The sequence below is a fragment of the Amblyraja radiata genome, chromosome 28, assembly GCF_010909765.2.
Source record: "Amblyraja radiata isolate CabotCenter1 chromosome 28, sAmbRad1.1.pri, whole genome shotgun sequence".
Lineage (NCBI taxonomy): Eukaryota > Metazoa > Chordata > Chondrichthyes > Rajiformes > Rajidae > Amblyraja > Amblyraja radiata.
Window position 1 is genome coordinate 22,965,032 of NC_045983.1, and position 13,437 is coordinate 22,978,468.

General features: G+C 42.0%; 1 protein-coding gene across 1 annotated transcript in view; it reads right to left on the bottom strand.

Moving 5' to 3' along the window:
* Window positions 1–304: 304 nt before the first annotated feature.
* Window positions 305–13,437, bottom strand: part of vps37d (VPS37D subunit of ESCRT-I) — a 40,257-nt gene continuing 27,124 nt past the window's right edge. Inside the window, exon 4 of the mRNA XM_033046063.1 lies at window positions 305–7,970. Within this exon, the coding sequence (XP_032901954.1) occupies window positions 7,473–7,970 (498 nt within the window). The 3' untranslated portion in view covers window positions 305–7,472. The remainder of the gene's footprint in view (window positions 7,971–13,437) is intronic.

The following is a 13,437-nucleotide window of genomic DNA, read 5'->3' on the forward strand; positions in this document are numbered from 1 at the left end:
AGAGCCAATTGCTGCTTTAGCACATTTTGACTGAACATAACACACATTCCTGTATCATTCCTTTGCTCTTTTCACAGAGGATTTACCCTGTTTATTGAAACTTTTTTAACAGGGGTCTTAACTAAAATTGTGGGTGATATAATAATTCAGTTATATCAAGTGTTGTTATGAATAGAATCAATAACTGATATGCCGTCTTTAGCAATCTAACATATTTAGACAAATAAAAATTCTAATCTTCAGGCTAAAATTCATCATTTGAAAAGGCATTCATATTCCTAACAATTAAAACATGGCAGCTGAATTTCTGTTAGCAAAAAGATTTTTTTATTGAAATCATGATGTACAAAATGGTGTGGTGTACATGATGTTCTCCTTCATCATCATTCTTAGAAAACAAAATCACCCCAATACTGTTGTTTCTGCTGTGACAGCGCCCACAGCCAGTGACCCTGCAATATCCCCACTTAGACCCCTGCACAAGATGCCCTTTTCTCTTCACAGTGCTTACGCGGAATATCAAAATCCCATTTCTTTCACAACGTCTCACTCTGAAATCTGCCTCGGAAGTTTATTTGCCTGCAGTGGAGAGCTGAACAATAGTGACAAAGAGGTTGAAGTAAAAAATGAACCACGCAACGTGGGCATGGAAGAGTTTTGAGAAGCTTGGATCGGGTAAGGTTGCAAAAAGGTGGGACAAGAGTGCATCAAAGGCATGGGACAAAAGGAGCTCCTGGAAATTGCTCCAGTGGTGTCCTGTAAGTGAGGCACTGACCTTCCAAAGCATGGACAAGTGTAAAAAAATGTGTTGGACAAGGCAACATGAGAAAGTGACAACGGCCCTTGCAACAGTGGGATTGGTGATATGAGATGTTGGGCCAAACTGGAATGAAAGGCCCCATTTGGTAGTTGTGTGCAAAAGGAATCGACCACAGAAATGGAGAATTAAGCAGAAAATTGTGTCATCGCTGGATCAGGAAGAACCATGCAAACCGTTTAAAGAGCAAGAAATAGAACATACATAAATTTGGTGACTTTTACCCAAGGACATTCCAAGGCTATGGAGAGTAATAATGTTACTTTTCACAACCAATAAATTACTTTTGAGTCACTGTTGCTATCTGGAACCATGGTAAGCAAGAATGTGACTTGAATTTCAGAGAAATCACTTCCATGTTAATAGCAAGCTACTCTAACTACTCACACAGATTTAAGCAGTTACAATTACCATAGCAACCCTTGCAATGACACTTGGGTATGTATGTTTACACATTGCCCTGAGGAATGGAAATTATGTTAAGATCATCAGGGTTACAGAGAGCTGGCACAGGTTCAAAAGAACTGATGGAATTATAGAAATTAATGGCTTTGAATGAGGCTCTTTGGCCATTTGTCCATGCTGACTGAGAAATACTTCCCCAGTGCAATACCACATCTCGGATCTCAGTTCATAGTTTACAGCATATCACCAACTGCAAGACTGTGGAGTATCCCTTTCAAATTCATCTGCCCTCAAAATAAATAATTTCCATTCTTCATCTGCTAAATGATGGCAAGCAAGCGATAATTCTAAGCAGGTTATTCGAAGACCGGGGTCAATACTTTGTTATTGCTCCAAACCTCTACTCATTTTTGTATGATCATATATTGCACCTCACCTTTTGCAAGTTTCTTGCTGAAGCGAATGAATGGGGAACCATTCAACCAATGTCACCTTCATTCCAGAGCTAAGGTCATTCCAACCTCAGTCACAATGTGCTTCAATGCACTGACAATTCTTGCAAATATACATTGACAGGCCAAGGTTCAATCCATTGAAACAATCCAGAGTATCGACATTGTACTTGACATCCTCTCACAACACAACCCCCTGACAATATGGGTCCGTGAAGAAACATTGGAAAAGGTGGCTCTTTCCCAAATCCTGCTCTGCAAAGAGAAGCCTTTATGAAAATGTTCACTTCTCTTTCTACTGCACCAGCAGAGCCTTTGGGTTTCTGAGGAAAAGAGCGATCAAAGCTCAAGATTTCAAACTTGGCGTAACAGTGATGGTCTACGAGGCAGCAGTGATTCCCATGCTCTGGTATGCTTCACAAACATGGTTTTCCTACGATAATACCTTAAAGCACTGGGGAGATACTATCAATGTCTTTCTGCAAAAATCATTCAAATCCATTGGCGGAATAAATAATGTCAGTGTCCTCTTCCAGCTTCCTCCAATAATGCTCAGCCAGCTATGAATGTGGGGTTATATAAGCAGCATTCTTAAATAGTATATCAAAGATCTATTACAGCAAGAGATTGCTGGAAGGACAGGGAAAATACTTAAAGGCAGTTCTCAAAGCTTCCTTGAACCATCTCCGCCATCTCATAGAAATCCTTGACCAATGACCACCTGAAATGGCGAAGGAGCATCTGGGCTCCCACCACCAATTTTGAATTTCCTCCATCGCGAGCACATGGAGCCTCAGCAAAAATGATGGGCAGAGCGCTCGATGTCCCAAAATATCAACCCATTGACTGGGGTGGAAGATTGCAACCTTCACGTTGTCCGCCCTGTTTCGACTAATGCAATCAACTCGACGTGCACAAACGGAAGATCAAATAGAACAAGTTGTCCAACAACTTTAGGCTGTGCACGCCACACGAAAGAAGAAGAAGAACCTATTGACTTTATCAAGCACCTCCTTCCCCACTGTGGCACAGCCTCTGGATCTCACTTTAGCCTCATCAGAAGTTGCAGAGCAAGAAAACAATCTCGAGAAGCTGCTTCACAAAAATGCTCCACATGTAGTGAAGGCTCTGCAAATCCTCCCCACCAGATGTTGATTTCTAGAAGTCCATCAATTTAAGCGTGGAGCCATTTCTTAACTTTCTAACACTTCAAATTTATTCCTCTCTCTTGTCTTTCTTTGTCCAAGGCCCATGTCATTTAAGATACCAATTAAAATTCCTCCTTCGCTCTCTCTGTGTTACAAACAACCCCAGGTTGTCCAAACTTTCCTCACAACTGATTTCTATCAATTTATAAATCAAGACAATATCATTTGGGACCCTGCAGTTAATTAAATCAACATTTTCCAATTGGCACTGAGGGATTCCAGGAAATAGATGCTTCATGAATTTTCTCAGAGCTTTTCTTACTGCAAAGGTTTTTGCACATAAATTGAGTTTTTACCAAATACACATTGAAGTTGTAGAAGCGACTACAACTGGGGAAAAGCATTGATAAAATTCACCCACTTTGTCTTCATTAGACTCTGAGATGGTTTCAATTTTCTGCTAGTGGCAAGATTTCAAATTCCTTGATACTGACTCGGTCTCCGTAGTGTAAAGAGTGGAATTTGTTTAATGTGTCCAAGAAAGCTTCCTCAGTCAATATAGAGCGGGCCCTACGAGAGAAGGCAGAAGTCTGGATATCATCTTAGAGAATGAGGTAGGGCAAGTGACGGAATTGTCACCGGGGAGCACTTTGGCACCATTAGTTCCATTAGTTTTAAAGTAGCTATGGAGAAGTTAAGAACCAAAATTGTGGCCGAATTTGGAAGCATTAGACTGGAACTTGAAGAGATCGATTAGAAGATCAGTTCGCAGGTAAGGAGACACCTGGCAAGTGGGAGGCTTTCAAAATTGAGATAGCAAGAGTACAGGGGCAACATGTTCCTGTTAGGGTTGAAGGACAAGGCTGTCAAGTTAAGGAAATCGTGGTTAATGAGAGATGCTGAGGCCTTAGTTGGGAAAAAGCAGGCATATGTCAGATCTACGTAGCCAGGCTCAAGTGAAACCCTCTGTGATTACAAGAAGTGCAGGAGGACACTTAAGAAGAAAATCAACAGAGCACAAAAAAAGGGCATGAAATGTAGCTGGTACTCAAGGTAAAAGAAAATCCAAAGGGATTCGACAGGTATATCAAAAAGGTGGCCTGGGAAAGAATAGGTCCCCTTAAAGATTACACGGGTGTCTTTGTGTAGAGTTGTTACAAGATATGGAGAAGATATCAAATAAATACTTCTCGTCCGTTTTTATTGAGGAAAAGATCTTAGAAGCTCAGGAATTGAGGCACAATAGATATTATGTCTTAGTTCAGATACGAATGATACAAAGAGGAGGTATTGGTGGTTTTCATGGGCATTAAGGTGGATAAATCCCCAGGGTGTGACCAGGCACACCCTCTGTTCCTGTGGGAAGCTAAGGAGAAGATAGTGGAGGTCCTTCCAGAAATATTTGCATGATCATTCGCCACAGGGGTGTTCCTGAAGACTGCAGGGTGACCAATGGTGTTCCATTATTTAAGGAGGGCAGTAAGGACAAGTACAAAAGTTGGGACAACATGATGCAGGACGGTGGAAGGATGTCATCAAGTTGGAAAAGGTGCAGAAGAGATTCATCAGGATGTTACCTAACTTGCAGGGTTGAAGTTGGATAAGCTGGGACTTTATTTCTTTTGAGCATATGAGGGGTGCACAGAGAGTTAATTGGCAGTGCTGTCAGCTGATTGCACAAAGAAAAGCATTGTATCCAAGCTTTAAGGGAAAAGTGTGTTTTTTTTTTCAAACGTAAAAAGCAAACTGCTGGAGGAACTCAGTGCGTCGTGCAGCATCTGTGGAGGTAAATGGACAGATAAGATTTTGTTTCATTCCAAAATGTAATCTGCCCCTCTCCCTCCATTGATGCTGCCGGACTAATAAGTTACTCCGGCAATTTGCTTTTTACTCAAGATTCCAGCAACTGCAGTCTCTTGTGTCTGTCTTTTTTTTAAAAAGATTTCTTTGTGGATTCCCACAAATGTAATCTGAAGTCCAGCTTTGCTGCAGTGTAACACATGTTACTCTGATCTTAACATTTTATTGCATAGTTTTTTTTCAATATTGGTCCACAGGTCGTCAGTGGTAAATCTGTATTAAAATCCACCTGCCAAACAAAGAAATAGGTTTTGAGGGCAGTAAGAACCAGTTGACACACAAAGAGTCTGAGAAGTAATGAATAAAGATTGCAAGAAAATGCGTTATCCAATGAGTATACAGTAATAGTCGGTGTAAGATTTGGTAACTGGGGATGTTAATAAATGGGAGACAAAATAATTAAATAGCAAACTACCCATATGACTGAAAACAATTGGTCCATCTGTTTGGTGCTCCCAGTCTATCTGAAGGCTATTTATCTCCCTGATACTTGTTAACTTGATGTCAGCTGCAAGTGTCAGAAACCTATAGGAAGACTACTGCAATCAAATGGCATCCATAGTACGCAATTGTGTATATACTACTATTTCCAGAGAAGCTTCTCCATTCAAAAGCTTCAGCATCTTCCATTTCTTACCATTTTATTCCAAAGTTCATATCCTATTTGATCCATGCCACGTATCTACAACGAACGGTCTCACACCACCAAACAACTAAAATTCTAAATCTATTATATTTCCATTTCAGTTCAGTTCGGTAATTCCTTCCTCAAAGAATTCCAGAGGATTAATGGATCACGACTTAGTAGTTCTAAATTCAAGTTGACTGCTCCTTTAGCCTCCGTGCTCTTTCGTACTCAAGGGTGAGGTTATTTAATATATTGAAGTCCTGTTTCCTGGAACCCTGCAGCCCTTAATAAAGAGTAAGATATCATATACAGATCTTGTCTATGAAATATAAACAACTACTGCAACCAGTGAGAATAACTTGGGAGTACATGACCAAACCAGGAGGAACCATGAACCCATACACTTTAAGCCTACACTAGCTGGTACAGAGGTGCAGAGTAGCCACATAAATGTAATTGTTAATTAATTAAAAGTTATTAATTCCATACAGAAGCAAAACAGGTCTGAAACTGGCTGTAAACTTAATGTGACTTAATTTTATTTAGATTTGGATGAACTAGCAGATTTTTCAAAGCAATTAGTTGTGTGAAGAACCAGTGTGAGATCTGACTACTAATTTGGCCCATCTCCTTACCAGTACTAATGTAAATATGCAAAAGCAGGTCAGGGTTGCCTCTTGTAATTGGTTGAAGTCATTCACAAGGGTTGAATTGTAAATGCTTCCAAATTTCATGTCAGTGACTTGATTTCTATTTTTTATAGAAGGTTTTGAAACCAAGAGTGACATTTACACTTCCACGATTAGATTATGGATCATTGTAGATCAGGAAATAAGGTTAATTTTCAGTTTTGTTTGTTGGACAACTAAGTGTTACTTAAACGTTGCAGGTATTCAACTTTTCTGTTTGACAATGAACCAAAAATTGACAATGAACCAGAAATTGCCAAAACAGATGGAAGAGCAGGGTCTTCAAGAAGATTTATGGCAAATCATGCAAGGTCAGATGGATTTTGTTGTGTTCGTACATGAGATGAGTGTAAATGCAGAATGTACATTGGAGGCATTTATGTCACCTATTTACCTTTGCAGCACCAGGTACAAAATGAACATTTACTGATAGCCACTTACTCCCAAACACTGAGAGTCGCCCTCGTACTAGGTTGGTTAGTTCAAATATAAGAAACCACCCATTGTGATGCACTCAGGAGGAATTCCCCATCATCTAATCGATTGCCAGAGATTGCATGAAAAAGTTGGGCTTGATTTTGTTTTCTGACAGGTAGATATTTGCGTTGTTTCATTTACGATACCATTTGAGAGTCTACACAAACTCACCAGCTGTAACCCAGAGCAGTTCCAGTCCCATTCAGAACTGAGCTGCAACAAAACAATATTGATCCAATTGATCCAAAGGGAGGGAGCCCAATTTCTAAGGTGTAGTCATCTTTAGACATCCATACCTCTGAGCAAAGAAGGTTAAAATCAGACAGACCTTCATTTTAGAGCTACTCATTTCACTGGCATCAGGAAATATATAATAGAAACATTCTTGCACACGCGTTCATGACGTACATTCCAGGCCAGTTAGTGTCGTTCTCATGGAAAGTCGATACATTCGTAGAGAATGATCCTCGGAAAATAAAAGTAGAAAATCCATTGTTGTAAAATGGGAGTTTGAAATATTTCTTCCTGGCAAATCCTAGAATTAACTAGTTATGAAGAGACAGTCATTTAATCCGATGGTACCAAACCTTTGGCACCTCTTGCTCAGCATCGCACAGGATTTCCACCTTTTGTTTTACAAACATGCTCAGGAGCTATCCGAGATCCTGAAAGACCATTTCTCCTCCATTGACCCTCCAAAGAAAGTCTTCCACATAAATCACTCACTCTCTTGTGTAGGAAAGAACTGCAGATGCTGGTTTAAATCGAAGGTGGACACAAAATGCTGGAATAACTCAGTGGGATAGGCAGCAACTCTGGAGAGAAGAAATGGGTGACGTTTCGGGACGAGACAGCATTTTGTGTCTACCTTCACTCACTCTCTTCTCTCCTTCCTTTCCCAACGAGATATTTTGGATGCGGTTTTGTCCACAACTCTGTTGTTCCCCACCTGCAGTGGTTTGCACAGAGCTAGATTTGGAAGGCCTGTGTCAGCTCCTATCGGTAGGGTGGCTGCTTCTGCACCGGGTACTCCCGCTGAATCTTAAATGGCCGAGGAGTCCATATTGGAAGCTGGCCCAGCAAGCGCAGGCCTGAGCGAAGTGCCAGGGGTGCAAACGGAGTGTTAGGCTGCGAGGATGCAGCTAGGTGCTCGCGCGAGCTGAGCGGAGGCAGGTTCCTGCTCTGAGGAAGTGGTGACGGTGAACGGAAGGGACTGCTGGTCTGCGGGGTGACGACGATTGCGGGCCTGAAGCCCTGACGCGGGTGCAGCACGTGACCCACTGGTCCATTTCTCAGGTTGGCAGGGGCATGGTGCAAGGCCAATCGCTGTTCTGGCCTCTGTGGCAACCGCTGACTCTGCTTGTCCTTTCTTATCACCTCTTGCAGCTTCTCCACTTGTGTTTTTCTCACATGGCAAAGCGTTCGTGTCCTGTGGTACTTCTGCAGGAAGTTATCCAGCGGCACCTGGCCAGCCAAAAATGTATTAGTGATTTCCTGGAAAGAATAACAAACTCATTATAGCTATACACTTCGATCCGGTAGCTGAACAAGAGAGGGCCCCACATGTATGTACACACACACACACACCCCCCCCCCCCCCCCCCCCCCTTCCGCAGAACAGATCTCCATGAGCTCTGCCCCAAGTCTGTGGAAGGTCTGAGGCCCAGAGATCGACCAGGTCCTAATACAGTACCCGACTTTTATAGTACTACCAAGTATAACTGGACTTGATGCAAACCGGTAGATGTCTGAGCAAGACCCCTCTGCCAATATAAGCTCAGGATCATCAGTGTGCAGCTAATAAATTCAATTTATGGGCGAACTCCAGTTCAAAACATGGCACCTGAGTTAAGAACACTGTAAGCACTGCTTATTGTACGGTTATGCTTTCTGGCAGCAGAGTTGCTTTCTACACACTGCTGTTAGGGTATGGTTGGGATGCAGCCTTGCTGCGTACGACTGGAAAGAATTTATAATCAGACCAAAGCCGCCAATTGTTTTACCACCTGGTGAATATACCTTTTGCTTCAATCGATTTGCACATCACTAACGAGCCCATGTTTCCCTGGTCCCCTGAACCATGTGACTGTTAAAACTCAGATGACATTAGTGGGTCTGGAGTCACGTATAGTCTGGGATAGACAAGTTGGCCAGATGTCCTTCCCTGAAAGACCTTAGTTTTATGACATGAGCTTTTAGGTTGCCATTATTGATGCTAGCTTTTTTTAATCCAAGTTTAATTCATTAATCGAGGTTGAATTCTGCAACTGCCAGAGTGAGATTTATGGGCCTGTCCCACTTACGCAACTTTTTCGGTGACTGCCGGCACCCGTCATAGGTCGTTACAGGTTGCTGAAAATTTTCAACATGTAGAAAATCCAGCGGCGACCAGAACAAGGTGCGACTCTTTGGGCGTCTACTCTCGGCCATACAGGCTTCACCCCGCGACATGTCGCCAGGGTGTCGCCTGTGTGGTCGTGAGTAGTCTCCTCAGTCGCCCAAAGAGTCGTAGCATCTTTCTGGTCGCCGCTGAATTTTCAACATGTTGAACATTTTCGCCAACCTGCAACGACCTATAGTCATTGGTAGTCGCCGAAAAAGTTGCGTAAATTGGAACAGGCCCATTAGGCAGCTCATTAATCTGGGTCTCTGCGTTGCTAGTCTAGGAACACAGTGATCTCCCTCAGTATCTCTTTGTCTGTATATCATTCAAATATGTTAATAAACACAGGGATGATATCCAAGACCTATAAATTATTGTTGTCGGAACTTTGAACCATATTTGTGAACTGATTTTTTTATCTTAACGCATGTTTTCTCAAGACTCACATTGTGTTGTTCCCCAGCTACAGGTGGTTATTGTGCATCAGTGAATGCTGATGACCAATGTATAGATTGTCATATTGATTTTCTTACTAAGCCCTCATCTGGAAGCTCAAATTTAAACCATGGTGCATGGACAGAAATATGGATGTAAATCTAGATTCTGTCTTTCTCCTACCCAGCTCAAAAATTATAGGTCTACCCTAATTATCACCCAGGCACAGGCAAAGTGCTAATCCATAAATAATCAGACAAAAACTGAAAATACTGGAAATATTTCAGGTTGAACACCCTAGAAAAGAGAGAAATGCACTTTAGTTTTTAAGTAGACTTAAAACTTGTTTTTCTTTCTCTCCCAGTTCTGATGAAAGGACCTGAATCCAAAATGTTAATCGTTCCTTCTTCCACAGGTGCTGCCAGTGTTTCCAACATTTTTATGTTTTAGCTAGTGGTGACTAATTGACCCATGTCCATCAATGGTCCATCAAAGTCCCCAACTCTGAGTTTACTATGTGGCTTTGCTGCCAAGAGATGTTCTACGGAGTGGAGTATTGATTGATCAGGATAGCAAGATGGGAGATGTTAACACAGTTACCTGCAGGAGGCTTACTTGACTGCATTAGACCTCATGCCATGAAATGTCATGTTGATGCTGGAGGCTCCCAGATTCCCCTCATTGTGACTGTTATGCCCTTGTCCCACTTATAAAACCTGAACGGAAACCTCTGGAGACTTTGCGCCCCACCCAAGGTTTCCGTGCAGTTCCCGGAGGTTTTTGTCAGTCTCCCTACCTGCTTCCACTACCTGCAACCTCCGGCAACCACCTGCAACCTCCGGGAACCACATGGAAACCTTGGGTGGGGCGCAAAGTCTCCAGAAGTTCAGGTTTCCTAAGTGGGACGGGGGCATAAGATCACCACTGCTACTTGTCTTTTCTGCTTGTGGGGCAGAACATTCTTAAAGATTGTGTTAAACAAGTCCGTCACAGGCAGAAAGCTATGATCGTGTGGGGTAGCCAGTGGCAGGCTGTGCTTGGTTAATCATTACATAATGGGAGATTATTTAGCCCATCGAGTCTGCACTTTTAAGAGCAATGTTTGTAGAACCGACCCACTCCCCTTTTTCCTCCATATAACCTGACAATTTATTTTATTCATCAATTGCCTTTTGAAAGCCACGACGAATCTGCATCCACCTTGTTTTCAATTAATTTCTTGTTATGTTAAAAAAACATGTTCCTCATGTCTTGGAACTTTTAAATCCATATCTTTTGGTCCTTGATCCCTCCATTAATGGGAATATTTTTTCTCCATTTATCCCATGTAAATCAGTCAAGAGTTTGTACATCAAATTTCCTCTCATCTTCACTGCTCCGCAGGCGACGATCCAAGATTTCCCACATCTTCCCTCATTCTGGAAAATATTTTCTAAAGCCTCTCTAAGGCCTACATGATGTAGCTAAAGTACAGACAATATAATGCAATACTTCAGTCAATGTTTGTGGAGGTTCAACCAAACCTATCTGTTTTTTACACTCTGCCCTGGCTTGTGAAGCCCAGGAACCTACATGTTTTCTTAAGCTGCTCTGACACAATCAATGAATGTACACGTCTGTCAATTAACATTTAACCACCTAGTTCAAAACTGCATCACCTCATTCTTCCTGCCACAATGTACCACTTTGTACGTCCGCATGAAACCTGCCACAATATGTGAGATAGTTTTCACATTTTGCACACATGCCCCTAGACGTGCATGAGGAGCACATGGCGTGGTTGACGGTGGGGTGTATCTTTATCCTGAAGATAGACACAAAATGCTGGAGTAACCTAGCGGGACAGGCAGCACCTCTGGAGACAAGGAATGGGTGACGTTTTGGAATCGAGACCCTTCTCCAGAGCTGTTTGTAGAAGGGTCTCGACCCGAAATATCACCCATTCCTTTTCTTCAGAGATGTTGCCTGTCCCGCTGAGTTACTCCAGCATTTTGTGTCTATCTTCAGTTTAAACCGGCATCTGCAGTTCCTTCCTACGCACTGTATCTTTATCCTGTTCGTGTCCAATGCAGGTCATTGCCAGTTGGTCATTAATTGGTGGTCAGCCCAGTTTTAGTCATGCATTCTACGTGACTGTATAGTCCAGCTGAATGGCATGCTAAACCACTGCAGATTGATATTAGGATTGAAGACCCAGTTGTTCAGCTTTTACTTCTTTTGATACCATAACTGATGGTTCAGTCAAGCTCGTTGGGGGAGGGTTATATACATTTCCTGAGTTAAATATGAAGCAAGAAACGGCTTTGATCAGAACTGCTCTGCGGTCAGGCAGCCAATATTTCATCTGGTGCAGAGCAGCACTCAGACACAGAGTGGTTTGTGTGGACCACAGCTTCCTGAAATAATGAAGCACTCTCTGCCTATCTTGAGCCTCCTTAGGGTGTTAGATGCTTGTGTTTCTGAGATGAAAGTGAGATATCGCTAGTTTTCTTTTGGTAAACGTTTATTATAGGGAACGTTCAGCAAACCTGTTTAAAACACTTGCCGTGGAAATGTACCTGTCATTTATTACACTTCAATTTTTATCTTCAGCATTGAGCTTCACCTACGTTAATTTCCAATAGCTGCTGCTGTTAGGGATACAGACAATGTTTTCGAAACTTCCGTATGTGTCAGGGGGCGATTGCCTTACATGAGACATGGCTGCCATTTGGCGTGGGTTCTTGCATCTAGCTAGGCTTCTCTGAAGGAAGCATAAACACCTGTTAATCTAGACGGGGCAGTAATCAATGAGCAAGCCAGATTAGGTTTATTTTGTGAACTCTGTAAACACTGTGATGCACTGTATTGATAAGGCAAATACTAAAATAGAATGTCACATTTGCATGCCATGGCTCCTCAGACTTTAACTGAGCAATGTTTTCCTAAAGGCACAAATTTGTGAAAAGGCAATGGTTTATTTGTGAGGCAGCAGGCTTTATCTGTTTAGATGTTGAGGCTTTAGGCCAGCACGCTGAATGCTAATGATATTATTATGTGAAGCAGGCACACCGCACAACTCTCCTATCTATTATAGATCAGTGTAAAAGCACAGAGATCAGAAAGATCCGGCTTAGACATATTACAAACCAATGACGCAGAGTTTAAAAAAACTCCCTTTGCTATTTAAAATAATTTCAAACATTTATGAGCCTTACAAATTTAAATAAAGCTTCACGTTTGCTTATTGAACACTCACAATACATAAATAATTATTCAGCCCATTGGACTTTAAATGAACTTTCTGCTTGCCTATGTTAAGATTCCAATGCAAATATAACCACCTTGCTGTGACCATAGCTGGGAGCAGATTAGAGAGATAAGGGAATAGGTAATAAAAGGGGACAGGTAATAAAAGGGGGCAGTTCAAAACAGAGGACAGTTCTATCACGGTGTGACCGATTGGCAGCAATATTAAATTCTACTTTGTGCTTGGATATGTCAAATACCTCGTGCTCTCCTGAGGGGTAAGGGACATTAAACCAAAGAATGGTGTGAAATCCCTGGGTAAGGAGTGGAAGGACAATCTCAAAGTAGGAAAGGATTAGAGAAAATTGCACAGATTGATGAGGGGAGCCACAGGTTATGGGACCTGATGGAATAATTACCAGAAGACTGTAGGATACCCAAATAATGGAGAACTGAGGAAGGGGATTGGTTGCAGGTTTGGAGTAGATGACAAAGCCAATTGGATCAAGCCCATAAAGGGACTTAGAAAATTATAAGTAACTTTATTTACATTTAAAGTATTGGGCTCTTGGGAGTTGACATTTTTCTAAGGGTGCAGTTGACAGGCTAGTGGAATTGATGGTCAACCAATTATAGGGCAGTCAGCCAGTCTGACAACATATGGGTCATGGAGGGGTCGGAACGGTAGAGGTGTTCTACTTAGAGTAAGGATTGTGACAAAAAAACAACTTCTTTGAGTGTTATTTGACTTTAGGGTGCACTGACAGTGATTTAAGGAGGGGACAGGTAATAAAAGAAAGAACTCATGATCACCTCAACTTCTCAGGAGGTGTGACACTTTGCAATTGATTGTGAGTTTTGGAGCCATAACCTTGGACTCTGCAGCAGGATATAGATAGGTCGAATAACTGCCGT